At 30.6% G+C, this 21,379-nt stretch overlaps 1 protein-coding gene and 2 long non-coding RNA genes across 7 annotated transcripts in view; all 3 read left to right on the top strand.

Annotated features, from left to right (window-relative positions):
* LOC114423044 (methylmalonate-semialdehyde dehydrogenase [acylating], mitochondrial-like) overlaps positions 1 to 8,284 on the top strand; it is a 29,454-nt gene extending 21,170 nt beyond the window's left edge. For all 5 annotated transcript variants that reach the window (XM_028389647.1, XM_028389646.1, XM_028389648.1 and 2 more), the window contains 11 exons: positions 3,684 to 3,749; positions 3,930 to 3,974; positions 4,095 to 4,246; positions 4,781 to 4,871; positions 5,389 to 5,469; positions 5,598 to 5,675; positions 5,797 to 5,832; positions 5,916 to 5,959; positions 6,185 to 6,263; positions 6,748 to 6,832; positions 6,915 to 8,284. In XM_028389647.1, the coding sequence (XP_028245448.1) occupies positions 3,684 to 3,749; positions 3,930 to 3,974; positions 4,095 to 4,246; positions 4,781 to 4,871; positions 5,389 to 5,469; positions 5,598 to 5,675; positions 5,797 to 5,832; positions 5,916 to 5,959; positions 6,185 to 6,263; positions 6,748 to 6,832; positions 6,915 to 7,924 (1,767 nt within the window). In that variant the 3' untranslated portion in view covers positions 7,925 to 8,284. The remainder of the gene's footprint in view (positions 1 to 3,683; positions 3,750 to 3,929; positions 3,975 to 4,094; positions 4,247 to 4,780; positions 4,872 to 5,388; positions 5,470 to 5,597; positions 5,676 to 5,796; positions 5,833 to 5,915; positions 5,960 to 6,184; positions 6,264 to 6,747; positions 6,833 to 6,914) is intronic.
* Positions 8,285 to 13,871: 5,587 nt separating this feature from the next.
* Positions 13,872 to 15,674, top strand: LOC114421962. Its single transcript, XR_003668594.1, has 3 exons — positions 13,872 to 14,125; positions 14,274 to 14,457; positions 15,269 to 15,674. It is a non-coding gene; the product is annotated as an uncharacterized LOC114421962 (long non-coding RNA).
* A 157-nt stretch (positions 15,675 to 15,831) lies between these two features.
* On the top strand, positions 15,832 to 16,771 carry LOC114423865. The gene is made up of 3 exons (XR_003668944.1): positions 15,832 to 15,970; positions 16,137 to 16,191; positions 16,263 to 16,771. It is a non-coding gene; the product is annotated as an uncharacterized LOC114423865 (long non-coding RNA).
* The last annotated feature ends 4,608 nt before the right edge of the window (positions 16,772 to 21,379 follow it).

The raw sequence follows: 21,379 nt of genomic DNA on the forward strand, positions 1-21,379 counted from the left end.
GGACTTATCTTTTCTTTAACATTATTGTGATTGTAATTGTAGCTTAGTGTAAATCATATGCTTTGAATTGTGGCTTGGGTTTGCCATATTTATAAGTGTCTCATTCTTTATCTTTGCATATGCTCTTAGAAAAGGTGTTTCTGGCAACTTCTCTTGTTAACCATATTTTTTGATAAAGTCAAGATATTTCATTTGTTTAGTTGGGGCAGTGTTATCAATGACGGATAGCGAAAGGCCAAAATTCCTCCATATAAACATATATAAACATGCCATTGCAGCCATGGCACTGCCATTTAACACTATGTGTTTGGGATGCTCCCAATAGTTAGAATTTACCTCATATTCATGTTTCCTAGATGAGGAGAGAAGCAACAGAAATATTTGGATTATGGTATACTTTTCACACACTAGAGGAATAGGATTTAGTGGTGATCGATAAAATAAGGGACTTCTATATGGGTTATGAACAGAATCCATGAACAATGTTTTCCAACTTCAACATAAAAGAGTTGATGTGCATGCTTTATGGTTTTCTAGATTATTTATTGAAGATAGATGGTCCATGATATAGTTGATTGATATTTGGAGAGGAAAAATTAGCATTCCTTGAATCTGATGTAGAAATAAACCTAAATTGTAATGCTAAAGCCTGCTGATGATTTTCATTTTCAAAGCTATCTGGGTTCTTCTAGCAAGGTTGTCTTAACTCTTGAGCAGAGTCAAAATCCGCAAAACAAAGTAAGAAAAACCTAAAGCACCATTTCCTAAATGGGACATTCCTAGATACTATTACTTCTCAAAAAAGGTATACTTCATATGAAATGTCCATCAAATCCTAAATGATGCCTAATTATTTATTATTTTATGCAATACTCCATGGGGCATAAATATGATTGCGTCCAACTACTAAGGGAGGTATTAAGGAAAGGTTGAAAGAGTCTAGAAAATTTGCACAATCAAACTGGAGAGGGGGAAATATAATGCAGTTAGGTTCTTCCTTGATGATAGGTTAGAAGGATGAGAATTTGACCTGAAATGAATTCAATGGAATCAAAAGTTATTTGATGTCCTGATTTGGCAGGTATGTTCTAGCTTTATAAGGAGGAGGCAATGATGTTGTTTGCAAGGGTAAGTGTACTTGGATAGAATGACCGATCTAAGTATCTAACAATATAAATGTTAGGAAGTCCCACATTGCCTGCCTCAGTTCTTGGGGTGCAGCTTATATATATCTGTTGGACAACTTCACTCAGTGCCAATTGGTTTTAAGTTGAAATCTAGCGTATCAGAACCTATAGCCCATCTTAGTTCTTGCCTATTCTAGTAGGCTCGCCTGTATTGGCAGGCATATGTGGAGGGGGGTGTTAGGAAGTCCCACATCGCCTGCCTCAGTTCTTGGGGTGCAGCTTATATATCTGTTGGACAACTTCACTTAGTGCCAATTGGTTTTAAGTTGAAATCTAACAATAAAATCATCTTTGGTTGACTATTTTTTCTTAAGCATCAATTAGGCTTCATGCTAGGGAAACTCCTCATGACAGAGCCCTGTACAACTTGATAGAACCAAGCATATAGAGATTGGCAGACATTTCGTCAAAGAGAAATTGAACAATGGTCTTATAGTCACAAACTATATCCCTTCATAGGTCCAATTGGCAGATGTATTCACCTCACGAAGGAACTCCCTACAACAAGATTCCAAGAACTTTCTAGCAAGTTATGAATGATTGTGATGTGACCCAGTCAGAAGGAAGGAACCCGTTAGCAGAGTTTGGGCCATGAAGTGAAGTTGGGCCCAAAATGGCAAGACCTGCACATGTGAAGAAAAGGCCAAATTGGTGGAAGGATTACAAGCAGTTCCTCGCTGAAGGCATGTAACCGTTTAGTGGCAAATAAGCAAATTCTCATAATAGTTTACTTCCATTCTGTTACTAGGGAATATTTTCTGTTAGACTGAGAACCAATGATAGTATTACACTTGGCATCAGATCCGTATTTTCAGGATTGTATCACACTACAAATATTGTGATTGAGTAATGAAAAGGCATGAAAAATATCACTCACCCAAATAACACTCTGTTTCCTTACCTTTTTTTTTTCCCCTGGAGTTACTCCTACTCGAAAGGAGTCCCTTAACTTGATTGCATCATATTAATATCCATTTACCAACTTGAAGGGAAGTGTAGTAAATATCTCAATGTATCATTTTGATAATTTTCTATTTTCCTTTTTATACTTTTTATATTAGTTTCCCTATTTCTCTTAATGGGTTTAGTATTTTACCCTATAAAAGAAGATTAGAGATTGTATTATATATATATATATAAAAGGAGGGATCGAGTTACACCTTATTTTCATCATTCATTTTCTTGAAATTTAATGGTTGTAATGAGTAGTTAATCTTAACCATTAGTTAATCTTAAAAGAGTTACTCTTGGAGTAACTTGATCCCTTCTCTGTATATATATTAGAGTCTATTTTAATGATTGTTGTTGTGTCGATTGGGCCACCCAATATCAAACTGTTACCCAACCACTCAGATATCCCAAAGAGTGTACATATGTTGGGAGACAATCCTCATCTCTTAAGCTAGCTTTTCGGGTTAGAATCATGCATCTAAGAAACACTTAATAGATTAGAAATTACCCAATCAATTAGACTTGAATCCTTTTGATTGATTAGTAGACTCTTCCTAATTGATTTCCTAGCCTTTGGAAATTAGCCAACTGATTAGCACTAGCAGCGTGCTTCTAGTCAATTGGGAACCTTCTGTAAACCCAGTTTATGTCCTTCTAAATCATCTAGTTGATTAGCACTTATGCTAATAAATTAGCAATGTTCTGATTTTCAAAATTACACTTTCTTAGGATTGCAACACTTTTTTTTTTCTCTAATATTTATCCAAAACTTAAATTTCATGGATTTAAATCATGTTTGTGAGGGCGAGTCCTGGCACAACGGTAAAATTGTGTCTTGGTGACCGGTTGGTCATGGGTTCTCTTAGAATGTGGGTTTGGGCCTAACTCAACCCCAAGAGCTAGTTCATAGGGTGAGGGTTGCCTCCTACTTAGATACTTTATGTTGGCCTTATCTCTAGCCAATGTGGGACTTGGATTTTTCCCAATAGATTCAAATCTAGAAACAACCTCTTTGCCTTTGCTAGGATAAAACTGCATACAATGACCCTCTTCCATACCTTCGCATAGCGAGGACCCTCCGAGCATTGAGGTATGTTAGTTTAGTTTTCTTAAATCATGTTTGTGAGACCCAGTGTTCCACTTGCTCACCAGAATTCTTATGATTAAAATTTCTAAATAACTAATTAAACATTCAAAATGGTGGGTATCACAGCATGAAACATCATAACAATGGCCACTAGTTTTGACAATCAAAGTGATAAACTTGCTGATCTTTTCACCATATTTTAAGATGTCCTTGGATTGTTTATCTGTGACAAACATGGAGGTTAGAACTTAGAATATATATATATATATATATATATCATAATTAGGAAAATTACATCTTTGTATTTATTATATTTCATAATTTCATATAGTTGAGACATGGTTTTTGTGGCTGATGCCTCTCTTCTCTCTCATTTTAGGCAATCACAATCAAAACACTAAAAAATTAGGTGTAGATCATTAAAAATTAACGCATGCTTTTGGAATTTATTTGATCAGGATATTGTTAATTACATATGCAATGATGAAGATATAAAAGCTGTATCGTTTGTTGGTCCAATTACAGTAAGTTGGTGCTTTAATTTATTTATTTTTTGCCTGATTTTTGCAATTTTGTCTTGGCAGATTGATAGCTGTTTCGTAAATTTTAAAGAGTGATTTTGTACTTTGTGCGCACACTGCACTTTTATTAAAATGCTACTTTTATATTTACTTAAAACCTTTACTTGTTCACTTATTTTTAAGGCTGGAATATATGCCACAGCTTCTGCTAGAGGGAAACGAGTTCAGGTTATTTGCTATTATATTTATGTCTCTTGGTTCTTGCTTCACTCTAAATGCATTGACCATTGGGTTGGAATTTGTATATGGATGTGTACTGGCTGGCTAATTGGTTATTATCTACATTAGTCAAATGCAGGTGGCACAAATCATGTACTTGTAATGCCCGATGCTGGCTTGGATGCGACTTTAGATGCCCTTGTTCCTGCTGGCTTTGGTGCTGCAGGAGAGAGGTGCATGACTTCAAGCATAGCTATTTTTGTTGGAGGTTCAATGCAATGGTATTCCCTCCAATTTAGCATTATTATTTACCTCATTATTTGTTGAGTTCTGTTTGATTATTCCTTGTATAATTCTCAAGAAGTCTACTTTTTTTTATTGGTGTCTTTTGTAGGTACTAAAGGAGTTGAACCTATACCTACCGTTCAGTACTAATGTGTTACCCAGTGAAACTATAATGATGAGTTTTTCAGATCTTAAGTTTAACTTCAACCTAAATTGTTAAATATTTGAATTGAATAGGAGAAGCTTTAAAAGTTAATGGAAAGTTGGATCGTTCGAAGATTTACATAGAAAGTAGTTCTTGTATGCCTCTTTCATTTTTTTCCCTTTCCTCCGTTAAATCTCTCCAAGATTTTTACGTTTGTGACCTCTACCAATCATTGATTATTATTGAGTCCTATCTATCATGTTTCAGTTACAGGTTACAAACTAACTTGTTATTTACCAATAGTTAAGTCTTAATGAACTTGGCCATCAAGGAAGAATATTAGGTGCTCTTCATGATCAAGTCTGTTGCATTTATCTATTTCCAGGGAGGAAAAACTAGTGCAGCGTGCCAAACTACTTAGAGTAAATGCAGGAACAAATCCTAGTGCAGACATTGGTCCAGTTATTAGCAAAGAGGTGCAAACATTTATCTCAGTTTTCCCATGGTGTTAAATTCATTTAATGCCACTTCTTGATGATTGTTAGAGACCAAAAAACAAGGATGGAAATGAAAATGCAGAACAGGGAATGACTTGTATTATTTGCAGATGAAAAGGAAAATACAGAAGGAATGAATCCAACTGCCACAGAGCTACGCTCCTACAGAGAGGCTACTTCCCTCTGCCCATAACAGAATTCACAATATCAAAGATGATCCTCTTTCTCTCCTCAACATTCCCTATATACCCCAATTCCCTAATCACTCGTTTGGCAATTCTGTTACACCCGCTGCCACCTCACCCTTACTCTTCTCACCACAATTCCTCCTAACATACACCCTCCTGACCTTGGGCCTTCCCTCTAAGTCAAAGCCCATACTCCTGGTCCTATCAATGATCTTTATAAGATATTACATCTTTGATAATATATGAACTGGGATATAATTTGTTAAGGTTTTGTTATTTTATATCATAATCGTCTTCTTGAACTACAGGCAAAGGAGAGGATATGTAGACTAGTTCAGAGCAGTGTTGAAAATGGGGCTAGACTTCTACTTGATGGAAGAGATATTGTGGTACTAAATTGTTTGACAAATTTCTTTGATGTTCACTGTTCCAAAATGAAATATTTTCCCTGTTATTTTTAAAGGTGTTAAACTTTACTTTTGGAAGAAGAAACTGAGTTTTCTGAGCTTCTTGACAGGTACCGGGATATGAAAATGGGAACTTTGTTGGTCCTACTATCTTATGTGATGTTACAACCTGCATGGAATGTTACAAGGTTTATCTTATTTCAAGTTTCAGATTCTCTCTCTCTCTCTCTCTCTCTCTCTCTCTCATTGACAGGCATTTTAGTGATACTGTCTCAGTCAAAGTGACCTTGCTATCTTTTCTTTTGACAGGAAGAAAGTTTTGGACCAGTTCTGCTTTGCATGCAGGTGCTGTTTAGTCAATACTTGTCTTGCTTTTAACCTTTTCACCTTGTTGATATTAAAGGGCCAATGTTCTTGTTTATTTATAGGCCGACAACATAGATGGGGCTATGTCAATAATAAATAAAAACAGGTATTTATTTTACATTGTGCTCCTTTATTCCAACGATCCTTAGTGTTGTGTGTCAATATAATATTTACTAATGTTTCAGTTTCTCAAAAACTTCATACAAGAATTTGGATTCTTTTGTGCCGTACATTTTGCATTATGTTGAAACTTGTGTAGATTTTTCTTCAACATTTTGCATTAGTTTTGAAAGCATGTGTTTGGTTATAATGTAAGACTTTATTTCTACAGATATAGAAATGGAGCTTCTATATTCACCACATCTGGTATAGCTGCTAGGAGGTTCCAGAATGAAGTTGAGGCAGGACTGGTAAGCATTATGTTATTTTATAAATAACCATAAATTTTTTAGAAACAGGCATGCTTTCTTATGCTACATTCTTCTGATGTCTTTGATCCTTTTTATATGGACACATCAGATATATTAACGTTTGAAACCTACGCAAGAATGTCGACATCAGATGTGTTAATGTTTTGAAATCTATTCAAGAACCGTAATGCTTTGAAACCTATGCTAGAATGTGGACACATCAGATATGTTAATGTTTTGAAACCTACTTCTATAATGCTTAATAAGCTGCATCTTTTTTAAGATCACTTTTTTTTTTCCTGTATGTTGTATTTATTGGTAGATTATTCATTTATTTGCACGTGGGGGTTATTTACTTATTTCCTCCTCATTTTTGTTTCTGGACTTCCTGAGCCTGTTAGAGCTAAAGAGGATCAGCATATAATAGATGCACTGTAGGAAATTTTTGCTCTGAAGGATAATCTGTATTAAATCTTCTGCACAGGTTGGGATCAATGTGCCAGTACCTGTTCCATTACCGTTTTCCTCCAATGGGTCAAAATCATCATTTGCTGGTGATAGTTTTTCTGGTATTGTTTGTGCCCCCTTCCTTGTACCTTCCTTAGTCATTGAGTATGTTTTTGATATTACTTGTCCTCTGTTGAATTGCAGGAAAAGCTGGAGTACAGTTTTATACCCAAATCAAAACAGTGGTTCACCAATGGAAGGATTTCCCTAGACAAGCACTATTCCCTGCTACATGTCCATCTGAGAGAGATTCACCTAGGCAATTGTCACAAGCCATGCCTGTAGAATCTGAAAGTGATTCACCAACCTATGAAGTACAAGTGGCCATCACTGATGTGGATATACCGAACACAACCATGTCATCTGCATCTACATCAACTGATAAGGATCACAGAAGCCAGGATGTTTCCCTATTGCTGCCTTCAGCATCTGAGAGGGATATGTCAGATCGGGATATTTCACTGGTATTATCACCTGCATTGCAAAGCAATTTACCTAGCCAAGGAGTATCTGTTGCCACATCACAGTCATCAGAGAGGATGTATGTCTCTGAAACATCTCAGTGGAATGAAAATTCGCCAGCAACATCAAAAAGAAGTGAAATTATTCTACCAACTTCAGAGAGGAGTCTTGTGTCTGCATCTCAGATGAATGGAAACTTATTTATCCCCCATACGACTGATACTGCTACAGCTTTGAAACCAGAGGGGATATACATGTGTACGTCACATAAAACTGATAGCATTGCTCAAGCATCACAAGAGAGTAGTGATAACATCACTCCAGGGTCTCATAGAATGGATACTACTGTGCATTCAAACTCTGACAAGGCATACATACTGGCAGCATCTCATTTGAATAAAAGTGTTGGTCAAACATTTGAAAGAACAGACCCTATGTTTCCAACTTCTGAGAGAATATACATGCCTTCAACGTCATCGCACATGAATGACCAAATTGGCTCAACATCTCAAAGGACTGATATTCCAACTACAGAGAGAATTTATATCCCTGCAGCATCTCATATAAATAAAAGCATTAGTCCAGCTTGTCAGCTTGATGATGATACTTTGGCTCCTACTTCTGAGAGGGTCTTTATGCCTCCTATAGTACCAGAATATACCACCAACTTCAGAGAGGTTATATATTCCTAAAAATTCTCGAAGGATGTATAATCAAAACCCAATAATTTCATTGGATGAATTTCCCAGCCAAGCTTTGTCATCGTCTCAAAGGATATAGGATATTGTACCATGTTATACTATTTGTTTTTAAAAGCTTTGACATAGTAATTTCATCACAAATCTTTTTAGCCCTCATCTTGTTGGACACCAAAGCTGGTGGACGTTTCTAGGGTAACTAGGAAAACATGAAGTGTGAAATGGGGATACTATTAGAGAGAGCCTTGAGGTAACAAAACAATATTGTTCTTATTCAGTAATGTGTTGATTAAACACACTATTGATCTAATTATGCTTCTTTGAATGATGCAAAATGGGATTTATTTTTTCTTCTGTTTTGCTTTACTCTTCAAATAATGGCAAATTATTCCAACAATTTAGAAATATTTTATATACATGATTCTCTAATGTTTTAAAAAAAATTTATTAATTATTTCCATTTATTGTCTCTTTTTAAGTTATTTTATTATTCTAATCAATTCATTTTTCTTCTAAGAACTGTAGGTTCATTTTTATACAATAAGTATTAAATTCCAATTCATAGTTTCTTGTTATTTATTTATTTCTCTTTATCCCATGTTAAAGAGATACTTAAACTACCACTAAACCTACTAAGATTAAAAATTCATACTTTATTTGTTATTGAGTTAACTATACTCAGAAAGTCCAAATATCTTCTAGACTTTGAATCATTCCAGATGTCAAACAATAACAATATAATAATATTAATAAATCGATAATAGCAACAGAGAAATATAATTTCTATCATAAAATAGAGGGTGTTACATTTGATCTCTTCTTGTTCGTGTCCCTAGCCCAGAGGAGGGACAATAGGATCCTTCAAAGGTCTCCCAACTGTAGTGAATTAGGATTAGGATATCTTAGTTATATAGTCCAATAGGGAGTGAGATTGTCATAGTTTCTCTTTTACCATTTCATATGTATTATCTTTAATTGTGGCATGTGTTATTATGATATACTTTGTATAACTTATTCAAGAAAGTTCTCAATGGCATAGTGTTAGGTGACTATGTTTGAACTTGTTTTCTTGTTCTGTTTTAAGTGTATAGGGCCTAAACACACCAAAATTCCATAAAGTGAGACTTTCCTTCCTATATCAGGTGAATTTCTTCTACATAAACTATTTTTTTTATTAATTTCCAGTTTATCTTTTTTTTTCTTATTTGTTCGTTCTTGTTTCGTTTTATTGTTACACCCTTCACTGACTTATTGGAGGTTGAGGTCATCATTTCGTTGTGGTTGGTTATGTCAATGTGCATTGTCAGGGTGGTTGGTTAACTGTTGCATTGAGGTTGTGGTTGTCGTCGTGGTGGGTGTTTTGATGAAAACAATAGAGAAAAAGTAAGCTTTTTACTTCTGCGACGAATCCGTATACAGATTGGTAATCCGTAAGAAACATACAGATTGACAATCTATATGAATCATATAGATTGTCAATCTGTATGATCTATGCGGATTGGCAATCCGTTAAGGTTTATAAGGATTGACAATCCGTATAAGTTTAAAAAAAAATTTAATGTATTTTTTTATATAAATTTAGTTATATTTATTAATATATGTATAAATATTATTACATTAAATAGTTTATTCAAGTGTATAAAATATGAAAATTTAAATATATATCATTATATATATGCTTATCAATTTCAATGTAATATATTAGTATATGTAGTAAAAAAATAATAAAATTGTGTCATACTATATGTTAAAAAACATATTTATTGATATATCTACATAAATGTTAGAGTAGTATCTTTGATTGTTACATTAATAGTTTTTGTCAAGTATAGAATATTTTTTTAAAATAAATAGATTTATTTATAAATACTTAGAATTAATTAAAAGTAATAACAATTCATATATTTTATTAAAAGATAAATTATTATTATATTTATATAGAGGTATGAATTATTATATGTCAATCTGCATAGGCTATATGTATGAAATTTCATTAGTTGTTGTTAGTTTGTCATTGAATTTTTTTTAATGTGTTGTTAAGATGAATGGAGATGAGTGCGTATATGAGAGCATTATGTCTGAAGAAATTAATATGAATAAAGACAATGGAGAGGAACCTGTTGTGTTTGAATATATTGATTGTTTTGATACTTTCAATACTTCTCAGGTATTGATATGATTTTGTACTAGGTTAAAGTAAGTAAATGAATGTCCTAAGAAGACTAAACATGTATTACCCTTTTTGTAGGTGTTTGCTACTTGTGATAACTCATTGCAATGGACTCCTATTATTGCGTATGATATTGGTTTTGTAGTTGTGATAATGAGGCCAGACACATCAATTGGAAAGAGAGAAAGAATCTCATTTATTTTAATTAGTTGTGAGAGGAGTGAAAAATATAGAGCATACAAGAAAAATTTAATATGAACGGTGACTAGCACTAGAAAATGTAGGTATCCCTTTAAGCTACGAGCGAAACCAATCTTGGGAGGTGAAGGGAGGATGGTCAATTTAATATATGGTCCTCATAATCATGCATTGGTTAAGTCGTTCATTAGACATCCATATGCTGATCAACTAACCGAGGATGAGAAAATTATTATTGGTGATATGACAAAATCAATGGTCAAACCAAAGAATATTCTTCTCACTTTGAAGGAGCACAATGCCAATAATTGTAGAATAATGAAGCAATCTACAATGCAAGATATGCATACTGAACGTGATCCTATAGCAGCCACTATGCATTCAATCTCAAGAGTAATCCTTCCAAATTTATTCACCTTCCTCCCATGAGAGACTAATTTCAACTCAGTACGTTCCTGAAAATAATTAAAATTATTTACATAAATTAAATAAAAAATACTTATTTAAATAAGTTTTAATTAAACAAATAACTACCTCTCTTGCCTACACTTTGGTTGCCACATGATTGGCATATGACATCAACACTAATGTATCTTGGGACCCGCCTGAAAAATCCTATGAATCACCTCCTACATCCTCCGTAATTGGATCCTGAGGCTCCTCATGAGGCTCGTCAACAACATTATCCACATTCTCAACATCCTCATCAACATAAACCTGTCTACTTAAAGCTCTTCCTAAAACTCTGCCTAAAGTTCAACACAATCTTTTGGTTTTAACCATAATATAAAAATTTAAACAGTAATATCAATTAATGTCATTGTTCAAATAATAGTTGAGTTTCATATTTCATAACAAAAATGTTTTCATTCTGTTACTAAAAAACTAACTAAAAAAGTAACTAATAAATCTTCTGAAACTCTAATGTATTGTTAAATGTAGTATATTTTAACAAATGTAATAAATAAAATTTAAATTAACTTTAAATTACTAATCTAGCAAACTAAAATATATCATCAAAATCAAACTATAATTTTATTTTAAATATTTTATAAATTACTATTTAACAATTCATAAATAAGTATTTACTTATTTTATAAATAATTATTTTAATACTTTATATATTCATAAATCAATCTACATATTCATTTTTTAAAAAAAAAATTATAATTCAAATCACTATTTCTAGCCAACTAAAATATATGATAAAAATCAAAGTATAATTTTATTTTTAATTTTTTATAAATAACTATTTAATTATTTTATAAATAACTATTTTAATACTTTTGTATATTTATAAATGAATGAAGAAATTCGTTTTTATATTTTATACTTCAAATCATTATTTATAAAAATACATAATAGTATTAATGTAATAATATTTATATAAATATATTAATAAAAAACATTTTTCTTATACAATATTACCTATTTTTGTTTAAATAAATTTTAAAATAAATACATTATAAAAATTTGGAATTTTTGTTATTTAATTATTTTATATATAAATATTTTAAATATACAAAAATATTAAAATAATTATTTATAAAATAATTAAATAAAACATAGTTTATACATTGATTTTTAAATAAACTACATAATAAATAAAATATTTATTAAATAAATAAAATATTTAAAATTAACAAACATATGGATTGTAAATCCGTATGAGTTTAACACAGTAAAGAAAAACACACAGAGGACGACGACAACGGGACGATGAGATGGAGGGGTTGAGGAAGCAGGGATTGATGAGATGAAGGAGGGATTGATGAACGGATTGAAGAGAAGAGGAAGAGAGACTCGCAACAGCGACACAATGCAATTGTCATTGTAGGTTAATGGTGTGAGAGCAGAGATAGATTGACAATCCGTATTTGAGATTTTAAGTGAAGGGTAATTTTGGTTTTTTACTCTTTTTGCTAGGTGTATTTAAGATTGGGCTGGTGCAGGAAGAAAAATCCATGACTAGATACATCCTTTGTTGGGAATTTCTTTGTGCATCCATCTTTTTTTCAAAATTACCCCGCTAATAAATAGATTCATAATCCATAAGAGACTCATGAATTTGTAATCCGTAAGAGTAAGTTTACAGATTCATAATTCGTAAGAGGCTTACTTGTAATTCGTATACGGATTGACAATCCGTATGTACATTTTTTAAAAAAAAAACTAAAAATGTTTTACTAATTAATTTAAAATTAATGGCTAATGCAAGATTCAAAACCTATGGCTTTCATATTATTAGCAATACACTCTAACCAACTAAGCTAATAGGCGAATTACGTTATAAAATAATTAATGCCGCTATATATTACACTAAAATTTCTAATGTATATTAATGCACATGTAAATTTACATAATAAATTTTGTGACAATCAATTTTGATCTAATAATTAATTTGTTCACATATATAAATTTTTATGAAACCTATGATTTTTATTTAAAATTTATATATGTAAAAAATACATTGTTAGATCAAAATTAATTGTAATAAGGCCAAAAATACAAAATTTAAATAAAAATCACACAAGTTTCATAAAAAATTTGTATATGTAAATAAATTAATTATTTGATCAAAATTAATTGTCACAAAATTTATTATGTAAATTTACATGTGCATTAAATATACATTAGAAATTTTAGTATTATATATAATGACATTAATTATTTCATAATATAATTGATCTATTAGCTCGGTTGGTTAGAGCTTTAAAATTTTTTTGTAGTCTGTACATACGGATTGTCAATCTGTATATGAATTACGAATCCGTAAGCTTACTCTTAAGGATTACAAATCCGTTTATTAGCAAGGGTACTTTTGAGAAAAACAAAAAAAAATATTGGATGTAAAAAAAATGCTGAGTGCACAAAAAAATTGCCCCTTTGTTTGACTAACTGATGTCCAACTCATAAGGTAACTCGCTGTTACTATTTACAGGATCCGTTTTACTCTATACAACTCGTCATGCAAGACACATTTTATTTTATTTTAACTAAGGCCCGATTAATCTTTCCTTCAATTCTAACTAACATTTTATTAACAAGGTCCAACAATACGCTCATGTTTGACATTCAATCTATTGAAACATCAACCACATAAAATCATAGACTTTCATTCTTAAATATAATTTTTTTTAACTAATTCAGACGTTTTAAAAAAGTTGGTTAATATAATTAGTAATATTAAATTTGTTAACAATTTGTATTATTTTGTCAAAATTTTGTCTAAAATTATTGTGATTCATAATTTCTCTCTTTCTACTTAATTAATTTTTGACCTAATTAATCAATGTGTGTTAATCTTTTTATTTGATCCTTATATGCACTACTACAATAAAAGCTTTTTACGACACTAGTTTTACGACGGTTATAAAAAACCGATGTAGTATCTAATGCGATGACATTTTTGTAAATAATTATAATCTTTTAAAGGCGGTTTTCTGAAAAAACGACTTTAAAAATACTTTACTACATTGGTTTTTAAAAACCGCCTTCGAAAGCATGTGTTTTTCCACTCTCTCATGATGAGGTGGCATGTTTTAATTGGACTAGCTAGCTTACCCTAAATCTCAGCGTTTCTTCTACGCTCCCTCATTCTTCCATTCTCATTTCTGCCGTCATAGAGAGAGAGAGAGAGGGAGAGAGAAGAAACATTAGTCATGGCCTCGGTGTCGTCTCTGTCACCGCCAACCCCCTTCGTCACCGCCTCCTCCTCCCTTGGTAACTCCGTCCGCGTCCTCAATGTCAATTCCAACGCCACCATTGCAACACTCAAGGCTCCTCCCTCTGAAGTTGAAGTTTCGCAAATGCACTTCGATCCCAAGGTATGTCTAATAGGATAGGGCTTTTTCCTCTGTTTACCTTTTGCAATTCTTTCAAACAACCACCTGCCTTATTATTTGTAACACTTGACAATGATATTGCTAATCCAAAAACCTTAATAGAAAAACCTATTTTTGGCATTGCATATAGAGTTTTTGGCATCCACCGTGTCCTCTTTCCCTCCCTTTAGAGAGAAATAACAGTGCAAGAAACAGAAATTGTGTGCTCTAAGGGCCCTCAAACACTTTGGTCTGCTAGGATATCAGGAAAAGTCACTATTTTAGCTGGTAATGGAAATTTTTGGGCAGTTGGATGTGAAGATGGATGTCTGCAGGTAAATTGCTTTTCTACATGTATATGCATTGTTTTCTTTCAGTACTCTTTTTTGTTGACATTTCTGATATATTGTGGGACATGGGTTATGATTCTATGTTGAGTTGTAGTAGTTGTACCCAACATCCTTTATAATATTTTTTTCGTGGTATTATTGAGCTTTGTTGTGTTTTCCTTAAGACTTTTATCCTCATGTTTGAATGTTATGAAAATTTATTTCTTCTATACCTTTCTCACATGTTTTCTACCTTTTGGTATCTTGGTAACATCTCTTGTGCATCGATCAAGTCCATTCGAGTTAATGTGTTCATTCTTTGTATACATACCACTGGCATAAACTTAAACATTGTAGTTGTATAACTAATAATTCATTAGAAAAGTTGCTTACATCCTTACACTTAAAATATCCCATAAATTCAACACATTGTTTGTAACTGTAAACTAATTGATTGAAGAAAGCTATCTATGTTAATACTTTACTGCTTGTCATTTGTCACCTAATAATTTACCATGTAAACTAATTGATTGAAGAAAACTATCTATGTTACTACTTTACCCCAATATCAAACTTAGCTAATAATCTTTTGGTATTCAAATTTCAGAAAAATTATTAAGTTTTAATTAGGAGATAAGTGCTTAAGTACTATGTGACAAATGACTAATTTGTATGTAGTGTGAGATACATGGTTCAAACTATTTTTAAGTTTGTAAAACTATGGGCATAAACTAGTTAAACATATGGGAATTGGGCAAGATGTAGGTCTTATGCTTTTGAAATCTCTGTTTTTTGACTTTTGCTTGCTTTTGAGAAGATTTACACAAAGTGTGGGAGACGAGCAATGCCTACCATGATGATGGGTTATGCAACAACATTTGTAGACTGTGATGAATGCTGGACATTACTGCTGGTGACAAGAAAAGGATCCCTGTACTAGTGGGATTTATTCAACCAAACCTGTCTTCTTCAAGATTCATTGACTTCTCTAGTTGCTTCAAGATTCGTAGACGATTACTGAAATTTAGGGGCTGTTTTTTTTTTAAGCTTTTGAGAAAATAGATTAAGGTTGTGTAGAAAATGAATTATTTTAGATTTTGATTTTCCTTTTCAAAATAAAAGTGATTTTTAATACAAAAACCAGGGGAAATGAAGAGCTCTCATTGTAATTGGAAAACTAGATAGAGGAAAAGTTCATGAAAGAGATTAATTGTCTGATTACACTGAAGTTATTATTAATCTGGTTCACACGCTATTGCACCTAAAGTTAATATTTCTTCTTCATTCTTTTATTATTATTATTTTTTTTATTTTTGTTGTTATTATTATAATACTGTTAAAAACTTTCCATATGTTATTTTGTATTGATTATTGTATGTGAATTTTCTTTGGATTGATGATTTATTTCAGTATTGGAAGCTTAGGGTCCGGAAAATCCGAGGAATTTGTTTTAGGAATACGAGTGAATAGAGCCAAGATTTTTGGAACTAAAAATGGAGTTAGAATCAAGACATGACAGGTAATTAATTAATTTTAAACTTTATAATTCAATTAGTCTTATTAATTGCCCCTATGGTTTGTATATGTGCTAAAAAGAAAATTAAAGAATCCATTAATTTGTAACATTAATTAGTCTTATTAATCCATTAATTGCCACTATGGTATCTAATGATTTTTTGGTGTAGCCCTCGAAGAAATCCGCAATCCAAATCAAGAACGTGTTGTACCAGAACATAACGGGTATATAATTTAATTGTACCTCTTGAATTCAATTGGGTATGTCTAATTTTCACGTGGCTATGGAATTTTAGGCAAGATGGGCTCATAAAGCTCTTTGGCATGCTTCCTTGTGGCACATGCATGAGGTATGCTTCCAATTCTTCAATTTTTCATTTTTTATGCCATTGTTGATTTTTTTTAGCAATATCTTTCTTATTTATTTCAAACATGCTATTATAGTAATCTATAGTATTTATTTTACACTCTCGAGGCCCACTAGCTTGAGCCTAGCCATTAGAACCGATGTAGAAAACTCGCATTCTACATCGGTTATAACTACACAATCGATGTAGAACAGTCGCCCTTCAAAGACGGTCCTTCAACCAATGTTGTTATTCAACGATATTATGTTATCACTACGCGTCATAACCGATGTAGAAAGGTCATTAGAACCGATGTAAAAGATCTTTTTTTTAGTAGTGATGAGATATTATACATTTATCTTTTCACTAGTACATAACATGTACTATAAAATAACTAAGGATATCTGGGTAAAAAAATTAATGCAAAAGACAACTTAAAAAGACTTTTATAAAAAAAGACAAACCAAATTAAAATAATGTTATATTTAAGGACGAAGATATGTATAATTTTTTGCAATCACATCAAAAGTTAGTATGCTTAAAATATCAAACAAAACTAACCACAATTGCATGCATTTTAATTTCCTCATACCAAACAATCTTATTTTAAAAAAATTATAATTTCAATTTTATTAAAAATATTAAAATGATTAAACCTCTTAAAATACACCAGGCAACATAAAAGATAAATTTCTATAAGGTGAAAATTGGATTGTTACAAAGCTTGCCCTGGACCGCCTGGTTACTCAATACTTTTACTTAATTATATCTTTTTTTATCATTTTATTCAGTTTGATTCTCTCTTTTATAAGAAAAAGTTCCAACTTATCATCTTTTTCCAACATATGTGGTTTGGTCTATGGATAATGCCTTAAAATTCTTGTTTCAAGGCATTCATTTTGACTTAAGTGCTATTGTGAACTTGATAAAGGTTAGATTGTGGACATGGTTTGACCAAGAGGAACAATGTTTATTGTTCTTTCTATAATTGTTGTTTGGATCGTGTAGCTTGCCTTTTCTTTTCTTTTTTTTTTAAAAAAAATTATATGTAAAAACTCTCTGCATTAGGGTTAGAGTATCCCTTGTACTCACTTCGATTAATAAAGTTTCTTATAAAAAATTATTTTAAATATAATTGTTAAAGTAAATATTATAAAAGTTAATTATTTTATCATATTTTTTAGATGTCGACATAATATTTTAACACTATTATATTTAATTTAATTTCTACAAAGAAACAAGGACCAAACAAGAGGTGTCAAAATTCCAACAAAGATTAGGAGTAGTAAGCATTGATGAGAAAAATAAGGGAGAAAGTAGAAAGGGAAATCTAGATGCCATAAAATTTTAAAAAATAATGATAATGACAAGTAAGAGGATGGGAAAAAATAATTGTTCTCAATGATAACATTCATATATATATATATATATATATATATATATATATATATATATATATATATATATATATATATATATATATATATATATATATATATATATATATATATATATATATAAAATTAAGACCAAATTTAAAACTCATCGATCTCATCTAACATAGAAAGTCAAAATAAAATCATATCAAAATCTTAAATCATATGGAGGTTGTCAACATAGGTATTAAATAAATTAAGTATGAAATTTCATTTAGTTTGAACATTCCATATATAAATAAGTCAATTTTTATTTATCGATTGAACATGTGAAGCTGATTTTAATATACTTTCAAAAGAAACTCTTCAACAATGGCTCGTATATCCTCTGCTTTTGATTTTCTTTGAGAGACAAACATTTTCTGAAAAATTTCATAGTAAAGCATGAAACATGTATATTGATGAATATTGTGTTAATTTCCAATTTGTACTCTTTTTTTTTCAACAACACTATTTACTGGTAACTTTGACGGTAAAAAATATTTTTTCATGTTAAATAGCTATACAATACACTAAACTTTTAAAAAAGCTCCATTTTCCACTTTTTTTGTTTCTTTTTATTATAAAATGATTCTTATAATTTTAGCAATATTTAAGAGGAAAAAACATTTTTAAAATTAATGAAAAATAGAAAAAAAATTCCAAAATGAATACACTCACGTTTTTGCTTTGTTTTTCTTATTAGCTAGGATCATTTCCAAAAAAAATGGTAGCAATATTTTAAACAAAATTTTAAATTATAATGAGAAAATAAAAATATTAAAAAAATATGTTTACTCACTTCAGCTTTTTCTTCTTTGTTTTTCTCTTTAGCCACGATCATTTCCTAAAAAATATTAGTAATGTTTTAAAACAACATCTTGAATAATAAATAAAAATACAAAATGTCCAAAGTATGTATGTTCGCATGGCTTTATACTTCATTGTTAGCCATAATTTTTTTTACAAAAAATTAGAAATATTTAAAACAAAATTTTGAAAGTAATGAAGAAAAAGATACCAGACACCCAAAATAAGCACATTCATTAGTCATTGTAGTTATCATTTTCCAAAAATCCTAGTAGTTAAATTAAAAAGAATATGTAAAACATCAACGAGAGATTTTTTCTCCAAAATATTGATGGTACAATTTAAATTATAACAAGGAATTGTAATTTAAAGTGTCAATCTTTACATGTACTCAAGAAATAAAAGAGAATTAAATTTTTGTGATTTTGAAAATAGATATTCTAGCACCAACATCTTTAACACACTCTTTGTTATTGATTGGAATTTATTCTAATTAAACTTTAACCAATAGTAAAACATGTATTAGAAAGAAGGTGTTGGAGAGTATGTTGCTATTACTCTATTTTTATAAAAATAAGTGTACTCACTTTTGTTTCATTTTTGTGCTTTCTTCTTTGCCTTGTAATTTCACTTTGTAACATCGAGTACGAATTTGGTGCTTCTCATATCTTTTAACTTCTATTAACGATCGGCATTGAAAGTCTTTCTCTTTATGATAATAAAACTACAAAACAAGTTGTTTTAGTAAAATTAGTATCATATAAAAAAGAAAAGATGAGAGCACGTGTGTTAAAACTGTTGATGTTGCAATTCCTTCATTCATAGCATGTCAAATAGGAAAATACAAAATGAGAAATGAATGGGTAAGTGGGTATGATTATGAGATTATGAATATAGTAGCTTAGAATTTTTCACCACACTCCTTTTAGGACATTGGGGTCCTTAGTAATTAGGGTTTCAGAAAGGTGAAATAGGGAGTAAGTAATTTATAAAGACTCTTACCACATCAAAGTATAGTTTATACAATGAACATTAAATAGTCACTAGGTTTGTTGGTTTTAAAACAAATTTAGTTGAGAAACTGCATTCAACTTTCCATGTAAACATGATCGAAAATGTTATGAAATTAAATTAATAATTGATAGTTATCCAGTATTATAAAAATTATTCAAGTCAATTTTACAAAAACTAAATCAAAATCGATTTAGTAGACAAGAAAACTGATCGATGTACCTATCTAGTAACTAGTGAAAATAAAATCACAAAATTGCAGCAAATAAAAAAGTATCAACCCTACAAAGTCGACATCAATAATAGAGTTGTAAGTCACTCACAATACTTGTCTTACTTCCTTTTGGTTTACAAACATCCATAGCCTCAGCATCATTCTACCTTTAGTAAATATTTAATCAATGTTGAGTAAGTTAGATCATTAGGATAAATTTGTGTCGCTTTGATGTTATCAAAGAATTTTTTCTGACCTCAACATATTGTTGTGTCTTTCATATTCCTCAATCAGTACATTATAAGTTCCTATGTCATTTTCTATTCCACAACTTTTCATCCTAATGAATTTTACCCACTACCTCCTCAAACCAACAAAGATTTAATTTGCATATACTCTAACCAATGTAATATATGACACTTTGTCCAGTCGAACAAATAGGCACTTAATTTATCATATAAATTTAGGTTACTACTTGTAAGATGGATTTTGGCCAAGTGAAGCATGAACTCTTTTTGTCTTATTGTGTGTATTAACCCTCATGCACATATTGCTACTTGGTCTAAATAGGCTATTTCTATGTCATATTCTATTTGTAGAGCAAGTTAAAGTATATTTTCTAATTGTTTTTTTTCATATATAGGAGAAACCTTTGGTCTTTATGTTGTATTCCAGGTTGAGTATCCCTTGTATTTTCTATCAACAATAATTTCTTTTGCTTCTTAAAATAATACTATTAATTAATTAGTTTTTGGCACTAAGAGATCACCTTGAAGGAAGATGTGTATCAAGTGAATTTTGGATAGCCACATGGATATTAATAACTTGTGTCCATCAAATGCTTTGCTCTTAGATAATTTTTTTTTGGTTATATTAGTTTACAACCAAAATAATTTGTCATTTATTAAGCACAAAATATATCAACTTTATCCTTTTATGATAAAGTCATTGTCTAACAAATTAAATTATTAGAGTAGATATTATTGATCTATACTTAAAAGTATGATGCATTTTATTAACTATTGATTTATGATAACATACATAAATTCTTTATACCATGAAGATATATTATCTATAAGAGTATCATAATTTTTGTGTAAAGTCACATTGTTTATACTAACATTTTAATTTTTGTTATATATAGACTATTATAATGAAAACTAATTTAATTTCAACTATATATTAAATGGAATTCTTTTATATAGTACAAGCTTAGTGCTTTGAATAAAAAGACATGTATACTCCATGAATTTATTGAATAATATATAATTTTTTTTACTTGAAGAATCTCGTATAAAAATTATTCATCCTGATTTGAAAAAAACTACTTTGTAAATGTGCAACATATATGCGAGGGATAAATATATACGTCCAAGATCCAATCTATCATGTTATCAGTTTTAGTAAATAATTATTTTTTATTTTATTATCATATTTATTGTTTTATTAAATTGTTACTTTGACAAGTCATTGATTAAAATTAGAGACTTGTTATCATGATAGAGATTATGATAATGAGAAACAAGTCCTTTATAATTTTAATCTAAATTATTCTTAATAGTAGAATTATTGTGAATATGACATCAATAATCTGAATATATCAATCTATATGTAAT

Source organism: Glycine soja, chromosome 8 (genome assembly GCF_004193775.1).
Source record: "Glycine soja cultivar W05 chromosome 8, ASM419377v2, whole genome shotgun sequence".
NCBI classification, from domain to species: domain Eukaryota; kingdom Viridiplantae; phylum Streptophyta; class Magnoliopsida; order Fabales; family Fabaceae; genus Glycine; species Glycine soja.